The 18,504-nt window shown below is 42.1% G+C and overlaps 1 protein-coding gene across 1 annotated transcript; it reads right to left on the reverse strand.

Moving 5' to 3' along the window:
- Window positions 1-172: 172 nt before the first annotated feature.
- Window positions 173-17,345, reverse strand: LOC138267239 (extracellular calcium-sensing receptor-like). Its single transcript, XM_069216095.1, has 4 exons — window positions 16,419-17,345; window positions 9,343-9,570; window positions 1,476-1,599; window positions 173-1,390 (listed from the first exon to the last, which is right to left on the reverse strand). The coding sequence occupies exons 1-4, from the start codon at window positions 17,343-17,345 to the stop codon at window positions 462-464; spliced, it is 2,208 nt and encodes a 735-aa protein (XP_069072196.1). The 3' UTR covers window positions 173-461.
- Window positions 17,346-18,504: the final 1,159 nt, after the last annotated feature.

Genomic DNA, 18,504 nt, shown 5'->3' on the forward strand with positions numbered 1-18,504 from the left:
ACACACCCCTGAAGCTAACAGTGACACACCATTTCACCATCCCATGTGTTACAGTCCCCGTGCATGTAAGTGCCCTCAAAAAACATCCAGATGCATGAGGCATGGCAAACAAACAGCAGATGATATAACATAGCATAAAAGATTTAAACACCTTATAACATGCTTTATTATTTAAATCGAAATGAGAATGATTTATACAAATATTGGTGAATAAATGTATTGTCATGTTTACGAGTTATACAATGTAGTTGAAGAGCAGAAATGTCTATACGTTATTGCATACGACTTAACCTCCACATCTTCCATATTTTGCAATAATTCTCGCTTACCCTCGTATGTCCAATGTTGTCAATGTAACATCACCATGTAACACTGTGAGTCTGCATCTCCTGTACTAGATTTGTGTGCCTCTTATTTAGAGTTTTCTTCTGAACTAATCGGAAATATGGAAAAATCAGCAACTAGATGTGCTTCACCTTCTTGGTTAGACTTGCTCCCCGACCCATTAGATAACCCTTTGTATTCATCTCAGATCTCAGCAGTATGATATAGCACTTGGGAAAAAATATACAGGAAACAAGGCCAAAGCTGGAAGCCAAAATGGCAAAAACCTCCATGGCCACCATGTACTTGCCCCGGGTGCTAAGATAGGCTGGAATAAAAGAGAGCCAAACACTGAGAAAAGCGAGCATGCTGAAAGTGATGAACTTTGCCTCGTTGAAGCTGTCAGGCAGTTTTCTAGCTAGGAAGGCCACTATGAAACTGATGGTGGCCAGTAGGCCAAGATATCCAAGCATGAACCAAAAGGCAATTTGCGATCCATCATTACATTCAGCTATTACTGTTCCAGACTGAGTGTGTATGTCATACTCGGGAAAAGGGGGAGACATAATCAACCAAGAGGCACACAGGAGAACCTGAGTTAGTGTGCAGACAGTGATGACCATATACGATAACTGAGGTCTAACCCATCTCCTCAAGTCGCTGTTGGGTTTAGTTGCATTGAAGGCAATTACAACCATGATGGTTTTTGCTAGGATGCAGGACACGCACAAGGCAAATATTATACCAAAAGCAGCCTGGCGAATGAGACATTTCTCCTTTGTGGGATGACCAATGAAATTCAAAGAGGATAGGAAGCATAAAGTAAGAGACAAGAGCAAGAGGTAGCTGACGGACCGGTTGTTTGCTCTCACAATGGGAGTATTCCTGCAGTTAATGAAGATTGCCAGGATGGATAAAGGGAGCACGGAAAACAAAATGCTACATGTAGTTAAAGTAGTTCCCAAAGGCTCATCATAGGATAGGAACTCTATGGTCTTTAGCCTGCATTTGTCTTGTTTCTCATTGGGCCACTGGTCCCAAGGGCATTTGAAGCACTCAACAGAATCTGAAATAGAAAAGCAGTGTGCCTCATGAAGCGCTCCATTGCACCTTCATAGCAATGTCATCTACTGATGACTTACAATACTTACCAGTTTGGTTGGACACTTCTCCCTGAGGACACAAAACACATTGAAAGCAGCAGATGGGCTTCCCTTGTATGGCAGCTTTTCTGAATCCCATTGGGCAGCTAGGGCTGCAGACGGAAAGTGGAACCTGGAGAAAGCATGGAGAAAAGATGAGTAAGATATGCTTTGCTTTTGAAGAATTTATAAAAGCAAAATGTCTGTGGATGACTTTGGAAAACCAGATACCATTCATGTCATACATTTCTGCCAAAGTCTGTTAACATCACATGATGTTCATCCAGAAATACCCATGAATGGCATATGGAGGGCGGGCGTATTTGTGGAATTTCATCGAATAGAATTGTATTAAAATGAACTGAATTGATAATATTGCATGTGATGGCCTTTTTACAGTATTTTAAGGAACACAACCTGCATTCCCAGTCTTAATAATACTAACACCATACATTAAAATATTCTAAACTCTCAGCTAGTAATTTCCAAGCATGAAACAAGAGTCTGAAGGTATTTTCAAGCTCATATATGGTTGACTTTAGTGAAGAAGTCACTAGTAGCTTAGAGGAGGAAGAGACTAGGGGCCCAGATGTAGCAACATTCTGAATTGCGACCCGCAAATTGCGAGTCAGAGAGACTCGCAATTCAGAATGTTGGATGGTTTCCCTGACACCATCTGCGATTCGGAAGGGGGTCGCAAATGTCCACCTCATGAATAATCATGAGGTGGGTTGCAATTTGCGAACCCCTTGTGAATGGCGGCCCTCACAGGGATGGTGGGCTGCTGCAGCAGTAGACCACCATGTCTGTGACTGCATTTTAATAAAGCAGCTTTTTTTGTCATGCAGCCCATTTTCCTTAAAGGAAAACGAGATGAATTACAAAAACAAAAAATGAAACATTTTCGTTTCATTTTTTCAGAGCAGGCAGTGGTCTATAGGAATTTTTTTTTGCAGTGCTCTTCCCCTTTGCAAATGGGTTACTACACATTTCAAAACGGTGCAAACTGCGATTGGTTTGCATCCGCGTTCGTGATCACAAAGCAATCCTGCATTGCACTGCGACTCGCAATTAGGAAGGTAACACCCCTTCCTAATTGCGACTCGCAAAACGGGGTTTGTGCATTTCGATTTGCTTTTTGCACATCGTAAACAGCGAATTTGATGTTTGCGATGTGCAAAAAGCTTTGTACATGTGGCCCTAGAAGCATAATTCACACTAGCTGAGCCGTCACAACACCCTCTAATCCATTTATTCTGAGAGAGGTGTTTAGAAATTCCTGCAATTACTTCTAATTCTACAACAATCTTTTCAGTCATTTTGCTTTGATGTGCCATGAGGAGCCTAGCATCCAATCTTCAGTGTCAATCGCTGCCATTCTTGCTTTTCAGGATGGAACCCTTCTAAATTGAATATAGGATATGACCTAGTCTCTGATTCCTATCAGAGCTATTCTGCAGCACATCCCTATAATGGAAATGTCATTGCCATTGCCAGCATGAAAATCAATGTGGCTGGTGCATCTTTCCTGAATGTTCTGTGTTTGACATATCCCGTGATTGAGTGGAAGACCGTAGACGCAGACAAAGGCCATTTATTTGTGGCCTTTGTCGATTTGAAATCTGCATTTGACCTTGTCCCGCGTGCCAAGCTCTGGGAGGTCTTGAGCAACATTGGAGTTCCGGGTTCTTTGATTAATGTTATCCAAGATCTTTACTCTGACAATTACGCCAGAGTGCGCTGGGGTTCGGCTGGTGAGTTGACCCCAGCTTTTTCTACAATGCGAGGTGTGAGGCAGGGGTGCGTTCTCGCGCCCACCCTATTCCTATTGTTTATTAACGCTTGCATCCCATACCTCTTAGATAGTTTTGGTGATGCCCCGAATTTGGGTGTCCAGAAGTTCCCCTGTCTACTGTTCGCAGACGACACCCTGTTACTCTTGCGAACTGCCATGGGCCTTTCCAGATTGCTATCACGATTTTTGGAGTTTTGCAAAGACCATGGGTTGGAAATCAACTCAGCAAAAACAAAGTATATGGTCTTTGGGGACAGTAGGTGCAAAATGAAGAGACCAGTATACCTAGATGGTGCTCCCTTGGAAAGAGTGGGCACCTTTGACTATTTAGGTATGAAACTGGAAGACTCACACCTTTGGCATGTACACCGCCAGAAATCCTTATTGTGCTTGAAGCAAAGGGCGGGTGGCATTGTAAGATTCGCTTCTAGATCTCCCAAGTTTGCAATGTCTCCCGCCCTTGAAATATATAAATTCCAAGCCCGCGGGGGGGGCCTTATATGGTGCTGAACTTTGGGGCCATTGTAACCTGGTGGATTTGGAAAGGGCGGAAAATCAATTTCTGAAATCATTGTTAAAAGTTCCTTCTAGCACTCCATCTCTGCCCATCCGTATGGATCTGAATCTTTTTTCTATTTCGCAGGTTGCTGCTTTAAGGCCCTTGCTGTATTGGATTTGTCTCTGGATAACAGATGCCGTGTCTCCATTTCGTTGTGGGCTTCTCAAACTGGTGGGCAGTAACACTATCAGTAAAACTAAATGGTGTACTTATGTCAAAGATTCCTTATTCCATCTAGGTTTTGGGTCTTATTGGTCAGACCCTTCTTCTATTCCCAAAAATGCTGTGCAGCTATTGAAGGATGCTTTTTGGCACAACGCTCAAATTGTGCAATTTACTAAGATTGTTCCGTTGTCAATGTCCGATAATTATTTATCCCTCAAATGCCACTATGAATTTGAGCCTTATATGGATATAGCATTATCTCCATTTGCGCGAGCTCTTTTTGTTAGATTCAGACTAGGGTCCCTCCCTTTGTGTTCCCTAACGTACAGTTGGCATTGTTCCACTAATAGTTCCAAGCTCTGCCCGATGGGCTGCCAACGTGAAGAGTCTATTTCACATGTTCTCTTTTATTGTCATGCATATCGCAAACAAAGAGCTTGTTGGATTATCCCGCTCTGCAAATCTATAGGCGCCAGGTCTCATTTGTATGCTGAGAGAATGTTTAAATCTTATGCATCTGCCGAGGTAGTTTTACCAGTGGCAAAATTCCTCGAATCAATCTGGCGCCTCAGACTAGCAACTTTAAAGAATAAGACTGGATAGCTAATTTTAAGATCTATGTATGCATTTTAATTGACCTTTTGATGTCTGATTTTAGTATTTAACTTTTAATATTAAGATACTGTTTTTTTGCATTATTGAACACCCATGGGCATAGGGAATAGGGTCCTTGTTGTGTGGTACACTCTAAATTTAGGAGATATATATTGTGATCATTCTGTTCGAATTTTATCTCTTTATTATCTCTTTTACATTTTTACTGTGCTTTTATTTTTAAGTGTTTTACCAATTTCAAAAATTAACAATTTATGATGCTTGTATTGTACTTTTATGGTATGTTTTTACTTACCGAAATAAAGTTAAATGATGATGATGATGATTGGATGGTAGTGAAAAGCACATGATAGATGATTCTGAAATCTGTTTTCCCAAGGCTCTTGCTCACCTCAAAGGAAATACATCTTACAGCAAGAAGCCAGGCCAATGGTGCCTTCAGCAAAGGCCATTTCAATCATGATATTGGAAAGCCCAGAGTCCAAGATGGGCTCTGTGTCCCTCAGTCACAGGGTTAAAAAAGTGTTCTTCATATACTTGTATTATAAGGAATTAGAGGTTTTAGTTAAGAAGAAATGTTTGAAGTATTAATGCAGTACCAAAACAGTAACAAAGACAAAGTTAAAACACAAGAAAAATACAAAAGAAAAATAAAAGGGGGGAAACAAGAATTTTAAGAGTTTCAAATACAAATAGTGCCAAAAACTATTAAGCATAAACCTGGGTCAACTGGTAGCAGTAGACCAAGGTGTAGACATGATTTGAGGCTGACTGGAATAGAGTGAGTCTCAGATACAGAAAGCAGGTATGTGACCAGAAGTTTTACACTGGAACTTAGTCTAAAAAATGTACGTCCAAATTCTTCAGTGGGGAAAGGCGCTAGACTGTGATTAAGAGTGCTCCACAAGGTTAGATAACCAGGGGGTGAAGTCTCTGTAACGCTATTGGGTTTTTGCTTGAAAGCTCTGAGCAGGAGAAATTGGAATTTCACCCCCAGGAAAGGTCCCTCACCATCTGGATACCTTTGGATACTTGGCTTGTTTAATGTTTATTCATTTGTATAAGTCATTTTTTGGACCTTGGATTCCTCCGGCAGAACAAGGCTGCAGGCTATAGCTGAAGCGGGCTCCACTAGGCTGGAACTTACCAAAAAAGATCGCACTGAATCATATTTGCAGATGTAGAAAAGCTTTGAACAGGAGAAACCTGAATCTTCAACCCAGCAGCACACTGATCAGATTGGTGGGCAAATTTGTCACAGTTCTTTGGAGGTCTTTGAAGCCAAATAGTTTCTAAGTCTCAGGTTTGCAGTGATGGTAGGAGAATCCTACACAGACCCAGCACCTCAGGATAAGAAACTTGAGTCAGGAATCACTCAAGCAGAGGCCAACAGCAGGCTCCAGGCCAGGTGTAGTTGGCACTGGTCAGCTGGAAGTCTTGAGGAAAGGCATCTTGTTGATTGATGTCTTCCTGTAGCTTAACCAGCTGTTCAGTCTTATGATCCTTGGAGTACACTTCTTTTTCAAAGACAAAACAAGTCCAATTCTTCAGGGCTCACCTCAAGGCTCATACAGCAGATTTGGTCCTTTTCAGATGTTTTTCATGTTAAGAAGAGTTCTGAAGAGGTTACAGGCAATGCCAGGTTTATATCTGGCACCAGTTTGTGAGTGGAGAAATTTGACTCCTACTTAACCAATGCGGTAAAAGTTCCCTGGAGTTACCCTACCCACTTTTGCAGTTTTTCCTGTGTGCCCTACTGCAAATAATCCAATAGTGTCCCTCTCTGCCTAATTTCAAGATGGTGAAACCCTTCTTCCCTTGTGCTGCGGAATGGCCAAGGAAATGAGCAAAACCTCCTTTGTGGTCACTTAAAATCAGCTATTGCGGCAGCTTCCTCCACACTGGGATTGGAGCCTGGTTGCCTGGAGGAACAAAGTAGGGGCTGTGCACATGTCATCTGAGATCTGCCTTGATAGGAGAGGCCATGTTGAAGTTGATTAAATTCATGGACACTACCCAAATGGTCATCCTGCCAGAAAAAGAGAAAATCCTGCCCACACCAGGCCTTTTTCTGTGCAGTTTTCATAACTCATTCGGGGCATGGGCAGTAGGAGAGTTACAGCTGGATGCTCATGCTGCTAGGTCCAGTAAACACTCAACTGAATTGCTCCAGGAGTTTGCAGAAGTGAAGTCATGTCCATGAATCCCCCTGAAGGCAGGCACCATGCACAGTACACCAACAACTTTGTACCAGGAGCAGCCCCCAATGGAAGGGGGAGAAGGAAAGAAAAAAAGAAGAAACTTATCTGACTTCTATGATTTGTGTGGATGCTGTCTAACTTCCTTGTCTTGGCCAGGAAACATCAACTCAGGATATCAGGGAGGAGAGTAAGTGCCACAACAGAGTTCGATTCCTTATGATCAGATAAGTAGTGTTGAGGCTAAGCAAAAACAAACAGGACAGCAGGATAAACAGACTCCCTTCTTTATCTTTAGAAGTTTGAAAGCCACATAGTTGGCATGTGAAGTTTCACAGCTTATATACAAAAGGACTTCCTTGATGGTAGCCACCGCCCAAGGCATGGGAGTAGGAATGGTATTAGGGACTGTAGGAAGGAGGCCAAAATTAAAAGGCAATGACTGAAGGAAGGAGGCCAAAATTAAAAGGGCAATTGCACTGTGTGGCTATGGAGCACTGTAAAAAGGAATAGAAATAAGGGAAGTTTGGAGGGTCAAGATAACAGGAAGAAGAGAGTGGACAGGATCTGAGGTGATGGGGGACATAACAAGGCAGCACAAACGGAACAGACAGAGTGAGAAATGGCACATGCAAATGAACTTCCAGAGGCTTTGGGCGGGGAAAGGGTAACTTTTCCTCAATAATTATTTAAAATTCTACCCAGGATTTTTTAATTTTACAAATAATCCAAGAATTACATTTGAAGGTGTCCTCTAACTCCAGATAACATTGTTAAATGTAATATTGCATCCAAGTATTTCTCTATGGAACAATATTCTATGTACCATGTACTTGAGAGTTAAAGGTCACTAGAGACATATAGGTGAGTTCAAAATGCCAATCAGGGTTATGCCAATTCAACCATGTTAAAAAAGAAAGGGAGCACAGGCACTTTACTACTGATAAGCAGGGATAGAGTACACAATGTTCTATGGCCAGCAAAAAGAAAAATATAGAGGCACATCACACAACAAATGGATATTTCTGACACCCATTGAGTCCAATGCCTTATCTCATGATATAGTGGCTGTGTAAAACTGCATCAGGTGTCCATGAAGGCTAAGAGATAACAGTTCCCCAACTCAAAGAGTAGTTTACTGTCACTGTTTACTTCCCTAACAAATAGCATCCCTCGCACTCCATAAGCAGCATTAGTGGCTGTTGGAAAGTGGTTTGTTAGTTAGGGTAGGGTAGGTACCTACATTTAGTAATAACACCACAATCACAAATAAGGTCCAGCTAAAGACGCAGTAAATTAACCCTTGCTCAACCCTTGGTAGCTTGGCCCACGAGCAGTCAGACTTAACTTAATAGACCGGTGTGTAAAGCATTTAATAATCACCAAAACAGTAACTAAGTAAGACACAACGCGAAATAAAAATGTAATGCCAATAAGAATAGGAAATATATTTATCTTTAATATAACACTAAAATGACAAAACTCCAATGTAGGGAACCGGAGATATACATTTTTTTAAATTAAATGTAAAAATGTGCTTTCTAGCTCCAAAAAGTAAGAAGTGCTAACTGCAGCTATCTGGTCTCACCTGACCGGGCCAAAGTCAAATGTTAAGGCTGACCACGAAAGAGCGTGGGTCGGCTATATTAAGTGGTAGGCCTCAGTCCAAATTTTAGCTTCGGACTTAGTCACGTTTTTGGTTCTTTTTCTTTTTACTTCAAGTGAGGCTCCTCGGCAGGCTGGCTTTCAGGCAGACTGTGGTGGCTTGCTTCAGCACGAGGCCTTGGTGAGATCTTGGAGTTCTATATTCTTGTCGTCAACAGCAAAGACCTCAGGAGCTTCACCAGGGTAAACGTGAAATCCAGGCACGGTCACAGTTTGACGTCATTGGCTTTACTCTTCATGACGGGCTGGTCAGAGATGGAGTTTTTTCATAAAATATCTCCATATTTGTCAAAACTTCTGGATCTTCTTCCAGAAGGCATTTTTGGGGTCTTGAAGTGTCCATGACACCAGCCAAGGTTCCAGAAGCGCCGAGTTGTTCCTTGGAGAGTTGAGTCTACAGTTCCTACAGTGCTCCTGGTCAAATCTTAGAGGAAAAAGCACAAGCGCTTTAGCACCGGTTAGCAGTGATAAAGTGCAGAGTCTAAAGCCAAGAAAAATAAGGTCAGAAAAGTGGAGGATGTAGGCAAAAAGTTGTGGGGGAAGACCACCCTATGGCTGCCTGCCCTAAGAACTCCTAATCACAGCCATTCTCGAGATAAAGATCTGAGGGGTCCAAGGAGTCCAGCTCATTTTCTTATAAATCACCCTCCCAAAAATCAAAAGTGACAAGCATTCCCAAAACAAGTTGCCAGACTTACACTGTCGTACATGGACAGACCAATCATATATGATGGATTGTAGTTCAGATTTTCTATGTTTTCTATGTTGTAATATGGTGTGTGCCACCCCCTCCCAACAGATAATTATGGGTTTGTCTAGTTTAACAAACAATTCACCACATGCAGTGCTGAAAGATATCCTACCTAACCTCTACCTTACCTTTCTGCTTCCTTTCGTCCACAGGAGGGCACTGACATTGAAGAGCAGGGTCTCTCCAATAGGGGCACTTCCATCATATTCCCCCACCTTTCTGTGCCACACAGTGCCCTGGGGCCACTTTTGCCAGTTTACAATATCGTACCGCGGTGGGGGGTTGCCATCTTTATCAAAGAACACTTCAGTGATGTCTTTTCTCGGCAGGCGCACATTTCTGATGTAGTGTAGCAACTGAAGGTGAGAAAAGCAGGAGGAATTTTAGGCCCTTGCAATTTTTTGTGTCCTTTGATTACTTTTTACGGTTTGACTCTCAAATGTGTATGCATACGTAAGTTACTTTTAGATTTTCAAATATCAAAAATGATGATTTAATTCCACTAGGGTGAGGCACGCAATGAACAACAAAATATTGCTTAGCAATGATGAAGGGGTTTATTCACATGGAAAATGTCAGCAGAAGGACCTAATGTTTTATGTGAGCAATGCATTTCACAGGGTGGATGGCAGGTGCTTCAAGGTAGGAATACCTGCCATAGTAGATGAACAGTCACTTGGAGAAGTACAGCATTATTTTGTAAAGTCCAATAAAGTTGTCAATTTGCTATAAAGGTAGGCACAAGCCTACATGCCTAAATGTATGATGATCTTTGCAATCAGGCCATCCATATTTAAGATAAGCGCTGTCCCTCTTGAAGGGAGTACTTTATGGAAACTGAATCGGATTAGAAATTTACCATCCTTACATCACAGCATTTCACATTACTCATCTGAATTTTTTCAGATTATTGTGTCTGTAGCCCCCCTCACTTGCATTTCTAAAAGAGGATCATCACGAGCAGCTTTCGAGGAGTTCTCTTGGGAATGATTTATCAATAGTATGAAGTCCGAAATGTACTGCAGGAAGACGATGAGATTATCACCACCCATACTTATCTGACTTTGTTTGTGAATAGAGTTTAGTGACTTCAACTCTGTTATGATTATATAAATGAAGGTCACTTACATAATGGTTTAACTGAGTTCCAACAAACAAAAGGAGGCGTATACCAGAATAAAGTCAATCTCTGCTTGGAAAATAAATTTGCCCTTACCTGGAGGCACTAGGATTGATATCAATAATTTGTGTCACCAGGTGCCTTCTAAAATAGCACTGCTCAGCAAGGCCAAGCATGTTCAAACAAAACGATTATAATTGTATTGCTCTTACAGTGTCATTTCTGTGGTAATAACACACTTCTATGGACAGATTATATTTGAAAAGCAAATTAACAATTAGTTGAGGAGGAGGAGAACCTACCTCAAAAAATAATCACAATGTCACAATCCTGGTCAAGCATGGTCAATCCTGGTCAAACATCTCTAAAATGAACCTGTGCTGACCACTCTCCTAGTTTAGGGCAAATCAGTCAGGCTAGAAACAATGTGTAAATTATTTATGCAGTGCTCAAACAGTAATAAATGAGAACACAACACAAGAAAAATCCCAAACCAAATTAGAAAAATACAGTGAACTTTAATAAATAATATAAGAACAAAATAACAAAAATCTGATAAGAAGAAACAGAGATATGAGTTTTTAAAGTTTTGAATTAAAAACAGCACTAAAATACACAAAGCATCAACCGTGGTGATCTGGTCATGATAGACCATGTCAAAGTCAAGCTGGCCGCAATGGATTCTGGTGAGATTCAGGGACCGTGCTAGTCCTGGTGGAAAGTTTACCTTCAGACATACAAACTTTCATGAAGCAAAAGTGGCTATTGACAAATCATCAGCAGAAAAAGCTGAAAGGTACATCTGAAGCAGGGCTCGATGATGACAGATTGCTGAAGAGTGGTGTCCTGGTGCTGTTGTTGGCAAAAATTGGAAAGATTCGAGTGGAAGGTTGAAGTCTGAGCCCAGGAAGGTCTCTACAACGATGGGTTGCTGCTCAGCTTTGGTCCCAATGAAACCCTGTATGTTCGGACTTTGAAACTTGTCTGCAGTCAGATCTCCTTCAGGGGGGCAAACGAGCATGGTGAGGCTCACAGGTAGTTTACATCTATGGCTGTGGCTTTGACAGTGATCCCGGAATCTGATGATTCTTCCGGTAGAAAGTTGCTAAAAGGTTTTTAAGTCCTAGTTTTTACAATGTGAATAGGAGGAGGGTACTCTAACACCAGCCAGGGTTTCAGCAACTGAGAGGTACCACCTGGGGATTAGTCTTCACTCCAACAGATTCCAGCAACAGGGTCAGAGGGGAGGTCCTGATGGAACTAGTCAGCTGGGAAGTTTGAGGAGGCGAGGCCTCTGAGTCTTGTTGTGACCCTGTAGTGCAAACAGGATGTCAGCAAACTGATCATTGGATTCACTTCTTTGGTCCGGGATTCAAGATATGAAGGTCCAGTTTTTCTTCAGATTCTTCGGAGAGTATGGCACTATTTCTTCTGATTCACCACAGCCCTGGGAATATTATCAGGAGGTTAATAGGGGTGCCACATGAATGCATAGTGCCACCCTGTTTGTGGGGTAGGGTAAATTCTGCCCACACCATAACCAATGGAGTACAAGTCCCAAGGGGTGATCTCTGCCATTTTTGCAAATGTGTCCTGTGTTTTCTTTTTACTTTAAACTACCCCACAGTGACCCGCTCTGCCTAAATGCCAATGGAAGAACCTTTCCTTCTGTGGTCAGACCTCCCTGTGACCACCAAGAGGTGTGGCTATGATAATGGATAAACCTTCCCTTGTGGTCATTCCAAACGTATTCAAGGACAGCTACCCTCCCACTAGGTTGGAGCCAAGGTAACAAGCAAGAAACAAAAAGGAGGCAGGCCTAGGTGTGAGCTACATCTGCCAGTGTCAGAGTAAGTATCCTCTGTAGCTCAGGAAGGGGTGGGTACAGCTCTAGGCTATCGTGGAAAAAACACCACCCCACACCCAAATATTTGTTTACTGTTTGGATGCGTTACACATCAAACCTATAGGGAACCCATCATCAGTCAGTCGACACTGGTCACTGATAAAAAGCTCCTTTTTGGCTTAGGCAAGAAAAAGACAACTTTCTAAAAGTGGTTCTCCCACAATAGCAACATAAATCCAACTTCATCTTTATGTTGGATTTTAAATTAGTATTAAAATGAGTCCCTGGACAATTTTCCTAGCTATTCCCAAACTGGTTTTAGTACTTATTAAATGTAATAAGCTAAACCTGCAAAGGCGTGTAAAACAACTATACATGCCTACTGGTGTTGTACCCTGCCCTATGAGTATTTATGGCTTATTATAGAGGTGACTCATAAGTACTGAAATTGAAGGTTTACTACTGGTAAATGTTACGTTTGCCAGGCTAAAATGCCAGTTTAATACTGCAGAGCCAGACTGCTGGGGCCTAAAGTCATGTTTTACAGTGGTACTTTAGTGGGTGGTACAATGAGTGGGGCAGCCCACGAGTAGCATTTTATTTACAGGCTATCAGTAAAAGTAGTATCATATACTAGCCACTTTTAAGTATATTAAATGTGTTAATTGAGTCTATATTATTTTCAGTATTTCTAAAATTTAGAGCACAGGCACTTTAGCACTGATTAGCAGGACGAACGTGCAAAAAAGTCCTATGGCCAACAAAAATGGGTTCAGCAAAGAAGGACAAAATCTGGGGAATGCCTCACAAATTACGGTGTTTCCCAGCAACATTCAATAATTTAATACTTCAAGCTATGAATAAATTCAAATTCTCTGTATTCTATAATACTTGCCAACAGTTCTGTATGCTCAGGGTTTTTTGCTCTTGCCTAATCTCATTTGAAGCTTTCCAGATAATAGAAGGTATTCAAAGAAAGTCTGAGGAAACACATAAATATACACAAGGAACAGCAAGAAACAGGAAAATTACATAGGTGCTACAGTTACACAGCTAATTAACAGATCTTGATCCAAATTGCTGGACTAAGGGGATACAAGGTCAAGGCTCAAAAACTCCTCTTGCTCCTACATGAGTGTCCTTCAGTTATCTGCACAATTCAACAGGAATTGCAATAACCTGGTAGTAATCTCAGTAAGAATCTTCAGTAAGGCACTATAGACCTTCTCAGTACCCTTCCCAATTCTAGGAGAATTCTAATGCCTACCATCCCTGGGATAACAGAGGACAGGCATTAATTAGGTACAGGCACAGATGCTTAGATATACAATATGTTTTAATAGTTCTTACATCAAATGTTCACCTGTGCAAAAGAGTCTTAATTTCTTGCACCAGGTTCCTTCGATCATGCTTATTCCCATGTTCTGTTCACAGACTATGCCCACGTTTACCTGCTTAATGGATATTTCTTTACCTGCTTGATGGTTATTGCAGACCTTGTAGCACAGCAGAAGCAGCTCATATCCCCACGTTTTACCATAGCAGCTTCCCACTACAAGGACCACAATGGTGACCTCCCATTGAAACAAGATAGAGACAGCACAACAGATCCAGCACAGCAGCACAATATTGTCTGCTGTTACAGCCCTCCAGGCTAAATGCAGACAGGTACCCAGCACATTGGTTGTGGCCTCTAAATTGATCGTCATGTGTGAAGTGTCTACGTCAGCTGCAGCCTTTGAGACCAATTGAGCAACCACCTGAGCAATGACCCGGCTCCAGTGCTCCTGCGTCAGCTGCAACAATACCTTTTCTCAGACCCACATCAGGCTGTCAGATGACAGAGTGATGTTTATGCTTGAAAAGCCTGATACAGTTCACAAAGGAACCACACAGAAAGGCTGGACGACCTCTCCACAGCCTGGGTTGTTCCTGGCTTCACTCTCTAAAGTCAGCTTTCTCTGGCAGTTGGGGCATCCCCTCCTGGACAATCTATTTTCCTGGAGGTCACTGAGCAGACAGGCATGCTTCACGGCACCGGTCAGGCTTCCAGCTCCTCTAACAAAAAGTTCAGACTTCAGTTGATGTCTTCCCACCTCTGGAAGACTGTGATCATCTAGACATCAGCCCTGGTCACACAGTAGCCTCTGAGTATTTTCTGGAGCATTATCTTCCTTGGTTAAGAAGAAGGTAGAAGTGCAACAACGTGAGGTATTCTGAATCCTACTTTTTTACACATTTTTCAGAAAGGCGATGTGAATCCACTCTCTAAGGCTTCATAACCAGTTTGGGCTGGTCCACCAATGCATCATTTGTGACTAGTCCACCAATGCATCATTTGTGCAAGGGGCTGGAATGTAGGACAATGGAGTGTGGGTTCTCTGCACCTGGCTGTCACCAGCCTTCCTGAAGCATTAATGAGGGACACAGAAAAGGAAGGCCCTGCTTAGAAGCATTTTTACCTTGAACAATGGAAACTGCAATCAAATCCCTCAATGCTACCATCTACCAAATGACAATGACCAGGACAACTAATGAGCAGTCACCTTGCTAACAAGGTCCTCATTAAATTTCCAAAAGCAGCAATGCACTTTCCTTGTCTGGGGAAGAAATTCTTTGTCTATTGCCAAAATAAATCAAGGGCAGCCAAAATGGATCCCATTGGTCCTAGAACTAAGACCCTCACAACACACAACATTATATTACCATACATGTGCTACACACTTACTGCACGTATATACACTCAACATGCACCCAGATTATCAGCACAAGGTTCTGGGTTTCTCATAACAGTGGAAGTTTACAGAGGACCCAGTAGGCTCACCTATCCTGAACAAACAGGAAAAGGCCTAGTCATAGCACAGAGCAGTGACACCACCACTTTATGTGATGCACCCAGAACATGGAGAGTATTCCAGTGTCCAGTACGAAGGCATGCAGGGTCAGCTTCTCCAGATAACAAGGTTCAGAAACTTGCTTTGCCATGGACAGGCACCTGCCTCTCAGTACATACTAAATCAGTGTGATGCACAGTCAAACAAAAAGTCAGCATTCCAGTTTCACAGGTAGCCAAATATCAGTTTCATAGGCAGGGCTACATGTCTGTTTGCTATGGAGGGGTCATTTCCATCCCAGCACCTTGGTCGCCTCTTAATATTCCACCTATCACTGAAAGCATGAACACAATACACCGATGGCCACTCTGAAACACCAATACACTCTTGAAAAAAGGATACAAAAGAGCTTTGTTTTTTCCTGATCATATTAAACTCCCTACAAACAACCACCTTCACCCTTGATTTCTGCCCCTTTCCCAAACGTACTTCAATCAGATGTAATCATATTACGCACAGACCCGTACATAGAAAAAGATCTTGCATCAACTGCATACACAAATAGTTACCATTTGACTCCATATCACTTTTCCAGTCCTGCGCTGTATTTTTATTATCAATTTTTTTTGTCCAATTAGATGCACTGAATTACAGTATGTACTGCAGCTCCAGAATCCACCCATTTATTATAAGTCCAGGACTAGAAATAGCATATCCCTTTGTTATGGAGTTCTTTGTAACCTTATACACTATCAAATTCATCCAAGTGTTTACTTAAATAATACATCTTGCAGTTGACTGTTTCCTTGTTTCAAATTACCAAATTGACTGGAAATTATATCACACATCCTTCAATCCATGATCATATCTTTGTGCTACATCGCCTTCTGTAAAGAAAATGCTGCCAGTATTATTGCACTGAAGTATACACTTCATTAATCAATTCAGTGATCAGATTATTCATTCACTGTTTCTCATAGAACATACTTGCTGTGGTCTCTCTGCTGTTCTAGATCAACGTTAGAGAAATGTAGAGGAGGGGCCGGGAGCAAGGAAGGATACCATAACAGGTAATTTTGGGAAGTGGGGATTTATATCTTTCTCCAAGAATTCTGGTACAGTGTATGTAATTTGTGACTAGGCAGTCTATAAACAATGGTATGCACTAATGGAATTAGCTCATGAGAGTCCTCCATTAGCGGAAATGTAGGGTGGCAGTTATGCAACTTGTCATCTATGGATTTCAGCAACCTCCTCTTAATACATTGCCTCTACCAGGGGCCAGCTACTCTCAGAACAGTAAATGTGTTTGTTTGATTCAAAATGCACAATGCACTCAATGCAGTGGCACAAGTCACTGCATTCAATTAAATTGCAAAATATACAAGCCATCCAGATTATTACCTGCCATGGTTGAAAATCTGCACTGTCCACACAGATTCCATTATAGAAGGGTCCACTTCCTGATCTGCATGACATCATATCATGTAATGCATTTGCAGTAGCACGCACCGCTGTGTAGATGTTATATTTTATTCGGAAGGTGGTGAAATTATTGAGATGTGCATAAACACTGTCCAGCTTCTCATTCCCAGTGCACATTACTGTTGTGCTATTCTGCATGTTTAGTGGCACTTCTGGGTCAGGCCACTTGCAGCCAAACACAACTTCCCAGAACTGTCTAATATAAAAGTAATCAGGAGAGTTTAAAGGATTAATTTTGGTGAAATACTCCCCTAAACTATGGACGTGCCCACTGTTGATATCAAATCCAAGAGTCCCACTTAGGATTTCTGAGTATTTTTCATCTGAAAGCAAAGTAGAGGTTGTCCAGCCATCAGTGGAAACCCAGGTCTTCCCAGTTACTCTCTGCTGCACCAGCTCATCCAACAGTGGGATCATGATGTAGTCCGTGGAGAAGATGACAACAACATTGGCTGTTGAGTTTTTGATTACCCAGGCAATGTGAAAGGTGTTACTTTCAACTCTGTTTGTAGGGATGGTCTCAAAGAAGGCAACACAAGCCCCTGCCCGGGTGAGCTCTTCTTGTACAATGTGTGCACCTTGTTGGCCATAGTCACTGTCTTCAGCCAGAAGGCCGATCCAGGTCCACCCAAAATGTATTAGTAGTTGGACCAGCCCTTGAGCCTGGAAGTCATCACTAGGCATGGTCCGGAAGAATGAAGGGAACTGGTTGCGATCACTGAGAAGTGAACTTGATGCCGAATAACTGATCTGGAAGAAAAATGTTATATATGATTCAGATTTAATAGAAAGGTACTGCTGTTCGTTACTTCGTCTGTAGCACAGGAAGTCAAAACTCAGGGCCATATTTACAAGGAAGTGGTAGTGATGCATAAAAAACAATTGTGCTGAGTCAGAACAGCTTACCACACCATGGATGCATCATATTTACAATATGGTGCACTATGGATGGATCTTAAGGATGCGTCAGAAATACTGATGCATCAGAGGGGAGGATGCTGCAACGCATCTGGTCAAAAAGTGACGCATCGCTGCCATTGGGCTTAGAACAAGAGCAACGTCAGCACTGGGTTACACAGGCGATGCATCCGTTCTGACTCACACAAGTAGCCTAATGTGTGGGGACCAATGTAGTAGAGTAAGAAAATGGTGGAAAACGAATCTTTTACTGAAGTACACTGGTCGTGGATGTAATACAGACAAGGATGGAGTATGGCCATGTGTCACATTACAGTAGGCATAGTCTGCTTACATGTACGCTTGCACCTAAGTATGTGTGACATAGTGAGGGACAGTGCAATGTGAGTGAATGCAAGTATGTTGTAATGTAAAGTGGCAAATAATGTGGCACCTACCTTATGTGTGTACTTATCTGTTGTACGTTGGAGTACGCTTGGCTGGACTTGGGGACCCATTCCTATACTGAGATGTGTCAATCCTGGCCTGCCCCTTACATGGTGTACACAGAGTCACATTACATTGCTGCAACGGATGTTGATATCTCAGGTGCCATGGTCCCAGGTTAGACAAGGGGTTCTGCAATATGATTGTTACATGTGAAGGCCTACAACTGGTTGAGGGGATGTGATATAATAACACATTACTGTGTGTAAAGTGACTTCAGCTGGTCAGATTTCTATGCAAAGTCCACTGTGTCATTCCCTTCGCCTGGGTTAACGAGGCATAGGAATTTTGACACACTACAGGCTTAGCGCGACACATCTGAAAGATGTGTCACACACTGAAAATGTTTTAAATATCCCTGTGTCAGTCCTACGTGTGTTTTTTTACAAGGGAACGCCTACCCTGCATATATTATAAACTGTGTGGTGCAGCCGGTTTCAGCACAGGTATTTTTTGACACAGGCCTACAAAAACTGACACATTGGGCCTAATGCGTCACCTTGTAGAAATGGAGCAATGAAAGCACTGCCACAGCGTAAAAAAAATGAAGCAACAGCAGAGCAAGCTCCTTGTAAATATGCCCCTCAGTGTTACACCTCTC

This window comes from Pleurodeles waltl, chromosome 12 (genome assembly GCF_031143425.1).
Source record: "Pleurodeles waltl isolate 20211129_DDA chromosome 12, aPleWal1.hap1.20221129, whole genome shotgun sequence".
NCBI lineage: Eukaryota > Metazoa > Chordata > Amphibia > Caudata > Salamandridae > Pleurodeles > Pleurodeles waltl.

What these genes read in the sequence shown, in the direction of transcription:
- LOC138267239 (XM_069216095.1), bottom strand. Translation starts at nt 17,345, where the DNA reads ATGGCCCTGAGTTTTGACTTCCTGTGCTACAGACGAAGTAACGAACAG. An exon ending in CAGATTTTCAACCATGGCAG is followed by an intron (nt 9,571 to 16,418) that starts GTAATAATCTGG and finishes TCTCACCTTCAG; the next exon opens with TTGCTACACTACATCAGAAA. An exon ending in GGACGAAAGGAAGCAGAAAG is followed by an intron (nt 1,600 to 9,342) that starts GTAAGGTAGAGG and finishes TGCTTTCTCCAG; the next exon opens with GTTCCACTTTCCGTCTGCAG.